Source organism: Crocodylus porosus, unplaced genomic scaffold (assembly GCF_001723895.1).
Source record: "Crocodylus porosus isolate Cpor-Errol unplaced genomic scaffold, CroPor_comp1, whole genome shotgun sequence".
In the NCBI taxonomy this organism is placed as follows: Eukaryota; Metazoa; Chordata; order Crocodylia; family Crocodylidae; genus Crocodylus; species Crocodylus porosus.
This window is the reverse complement of record NW_017728906.1, coordinates 127,860,326-127,863,776: the sequence shown is the minus strand read 5'-3', so window position 1 is coordinate 127,863,776 and position 3,451 is coordinate 127,860,326. Positions and strand designations below refer to the sequence as shown.

Below are 3,451 nucleotides of genomic sequence, written 5' to 3'. Positions count from 1 at the left end.
GTCAAGTTATCCCATCTCTTGCAACGTTAAACACTGTCTAAGCTTCTCTATTAAAAAAAATCCCCATGTTGATTTTGTAATATTCAAGCTCCCTACACTTAGAGCAGGGCGTTCTTTAGTGAAAAGTTCACAAGCCTGAGAACTACTGAATTAGACTCCCATTAAATACATTCATATTACTCTAGTCTCTCGTTTCCTCTTTACCTGACCAAAAATGAGCATTTAGGATTAAACATTAACTAAAAGAGAGGAGTACCAACTCTATGATTTTTGTAGTCTGTACACTACTTCTCTCAGCCATTTTATTCTCAGGTCTTTGGGAGGTCAGATAGGATTTAACTGCATGCAATGCCTCCGTATTGAATTTCAACTTGCATCCTGGCCCAGAAGAAGTTCAACGAATATGAAGGAGCGACTAGTCACTGTAGCAGAAACCTTCTCTCTTCCCCAAATGTAGACTGGCAGCTTGCAGCTTGATTTTACTGGTCAGTCAAGCTCCAGCAACAAAGTTAGTGGATATTCCTCTATACAGCCTAACAAGTCACCATGGTTTCTCGGCTGATACTTATCTGTAGGAGGGGCCAAGGTGGAAAGGCAACCTGTTCTGTGCCCAGGGTATGTCTAAAATTCCTGTTACAATATTCCTCTCGCTCACTCCCTTACTACACCCCAATTAATATACACTGCACTAAAAGAAGTAGAGAAAGACTTTTACAAAATGAGGATAAAGGAAATCTATAATAAAAGAAAAATGCAAAATACTAGGTTCCAGAAAGATTGAATACTGCAACAGGACAAGACTAGAAACCACAAATAGTAACTTCTTTAAACAAAAGCAAGAACATTTAGCATTTTAAATGGCTGAGATGAATCGGATATATTGTTACCTCTAGAAGTTTTATACGTATATATCTGGATGTTGATTCCTACCTTTTGATTAGCAGCTTTAAGCAAAAAGGTCACAACTACCATCAAAAGGATAATAAATGATTAAAAATGAGTTAGCTACACAACAATGACCACAAATTATGGCCCAGTTTTTCCATGAAGTCCTAAACACTCACATTGATGATAAAAATGGAAGCATCCAAAATATTAATACTTGTGAAAATGTAGGTCTTAACTATTTCCCAGGTGGGAAAAGGAAGGCTGCATACAATACAAGGAGCATAGTTTGAAATAATAGGTATTTTGGAGGCCTAACACTTCTTTGGAGAGTGTATCATCAAAAGTTTTTCACTATGGCACAAGTCATTACGCTATGGTAATTAAACATGGAAAGAAGGGTCCATGTTTTAAGTAGCAGAGAGAATATGCATTAATACAAACAGGGGAATAAATCCCATACAGAATACTGACATCCCTGAAGGTAGCCGTTCAGGAAATATACTGTTGTATAGTGACAATAAACCACTATGAGAAATGGATCTCTCATTCTTACTACAAAAAGGAACCTTAATATAAAAAACTAACTAAATGTAAGTAGTTCCAGAAGAGGAGGAAAGGAAGCCTGATGTGCTTATCTGCAATGTTACACTTTTGTATCATCTCATGAAGGAAGTCTAAACATTTTCAAGAATTCAAACTTACAGGTCTGCCAATTTTAGTCATAAAAAAATTGAATGACATTTCAAATCACTGCCTGCAACATGGCACATTGTTTTATATACACAGTAGCACTGGCTCAGACTTTAGATGAGGGCAATAACTACTTGTTATTTTGATCTCTGAAAACTAACCCCACCACCTCTTTGAGGGGTCTAACCTTCCAGCTTCTGGTTTTCTTTTTCCATTCGAAGCAACAGGATTTGCTGATGGATGGCTTTTCTCCACAGACTCTGCAGCTCTTCTGAATTTTTCCTCTCTCCAGCCTTATCTGGGGTATCCTCATTTTGCAGCACAGGAGCAAGAGGATCCTCTTCCAAGGGTGGAGCAAGAGGAGACAGTGGTAACAACTCATTCCCTTCACGGCCATCTGAAAAAGTCATACAGTTATTACTGGAAATTCAAAGATTATAGTTGACATGCTACATACAGTAAACACTGCTATTTTTATTCTCACCTTCAACAAAAGGTACTAGCTTTAAAGCATGACTAGCATTGTTTAATATCATCTTCACTGTTCGAACCAAAGTCTCAAGACACTCCCTCCTTCACAAAATTCACATGAAGAGGCCCATTAACAATGACACTACCTATTCAGTATTGTTGTGCTTGAAGTCTTACAAGAGTTAAAAAGCTGAACAACTGAAATTTACATTGGGTTACATGGAAACATGCACACTTTTCTCTGCTAACATGCAGTACAAGCGAGATCTATCAAGAGTACCTTTGTAGCAAATCCATGGTTGTGAAGAGTGCGACTAGAGCTATAACGATATGTCAAAAAATTCTTTTAAAGAAATTTCTAAATATGCATTGATGCATTTTATAGAAGAGTACATGAGAACTGCCAATTACTGGGTCAAACCATAGGTGCATGTTGCCTAGTATCCTGGGTCACACAGTGGCAGAGTGGAGACTGAAAGGGAGAGGGAACAGATGACCAGGGTTTCTTCCACTGTTCCACTTTCACTTTAAACTTCCAGCATTTAAGGTCCAGGAAGTTGATTCAAAGGCTGCACCCTTAACTCCCATGCTCAATAGCTATTGCTCTCCCTTTCCTCCAAGAATGAGTCTAATCCCTTTTTGAAACTGGCAAAATTATCAGCTTCCACAAAAATTGTGGCAATGGAGTTCCACTCTAAGTACACGCTGTGTGAAAAAACTTCCTTTTGATAGTCTTTAAACTACCTATTAGTCATTGTGACCCCCTAGTTTGTGTATTCTGAGACAGGTATTTTGTAAACTGGGGTGGGTGCGCAATTATTTTGGCTGAAGAGCCACTTAACGAGTTTTGGTGAGCTTTTGAGGGCCACATTGATAGTCCCACCCTCTGGTCATCTTGTGACCAGACATCCGACCCCTAAGCCCTGACCTTTGCCATCAGAAGTCCCTCCCCTTGCCCCAGTACTCCTTTGGCAGGGTCCTTTTGAAACTGGGAGGGAAAAAAAACCCCACACTTAAAAAAAAAAAAATAATCCCAACAACAAAACCCCCAAACTTCTACTACAACATTAAAAAAAAAAAAAAAAAAAAATTAAAAGTGTCCCAATTTATGTGCGTTTGCACGAGTGCATCTAGAGGCAATTTTATAATACCTCAAAATACACTCTTCCTCTTGTATATGGTGCGTGTGGAGGGTAAGGTTGTGTGTGGAGCACTGTGGGTGGCATATTGGGGTGCCAGGAGCCGTGGGAAGTCCCACACCATCAGGCTGGGCTGGCTCCGTACCTCGATGTGGTGCTCCTGACACTAGCCAAGAGTGGCACGTGGAGGCATGACGCCAGAGTCCTGAGAGCCCCACAGAGCAGGGCGATTGCTGGTGGTCCTCCACCATCCCTCCCTCCCT

The 3,451-nt window shown here is 40.1% G+C and overlaps 1 protein-coding gene across 1 annotated transcript in view; it reads right to left on the bottom strand.

Moving 5' to 3' along the window:
* TBC1D4 (TBC1 domain family member 4) overlaps positions 1–3,451 on the bottom strand; it is a 133,744-nt gene that overhangs the window by 24,828 nt on the left and 105,465 nt on the right. The window contains exons 12-13 of the mRNA XM_019529797.1: positions 1,766–1,975; positions 436–438 (exon numbers count right to left, since the gene is read on the bottom strand). Coding sequence (XP_019385342.1) covers positions 436–438; positions 1,766–1,975 — 213 coding nt within the window. The remainder of the gene's footprint in view (positions 1–435; positions 439–1,765; positions 1,976–3,451) is intronic.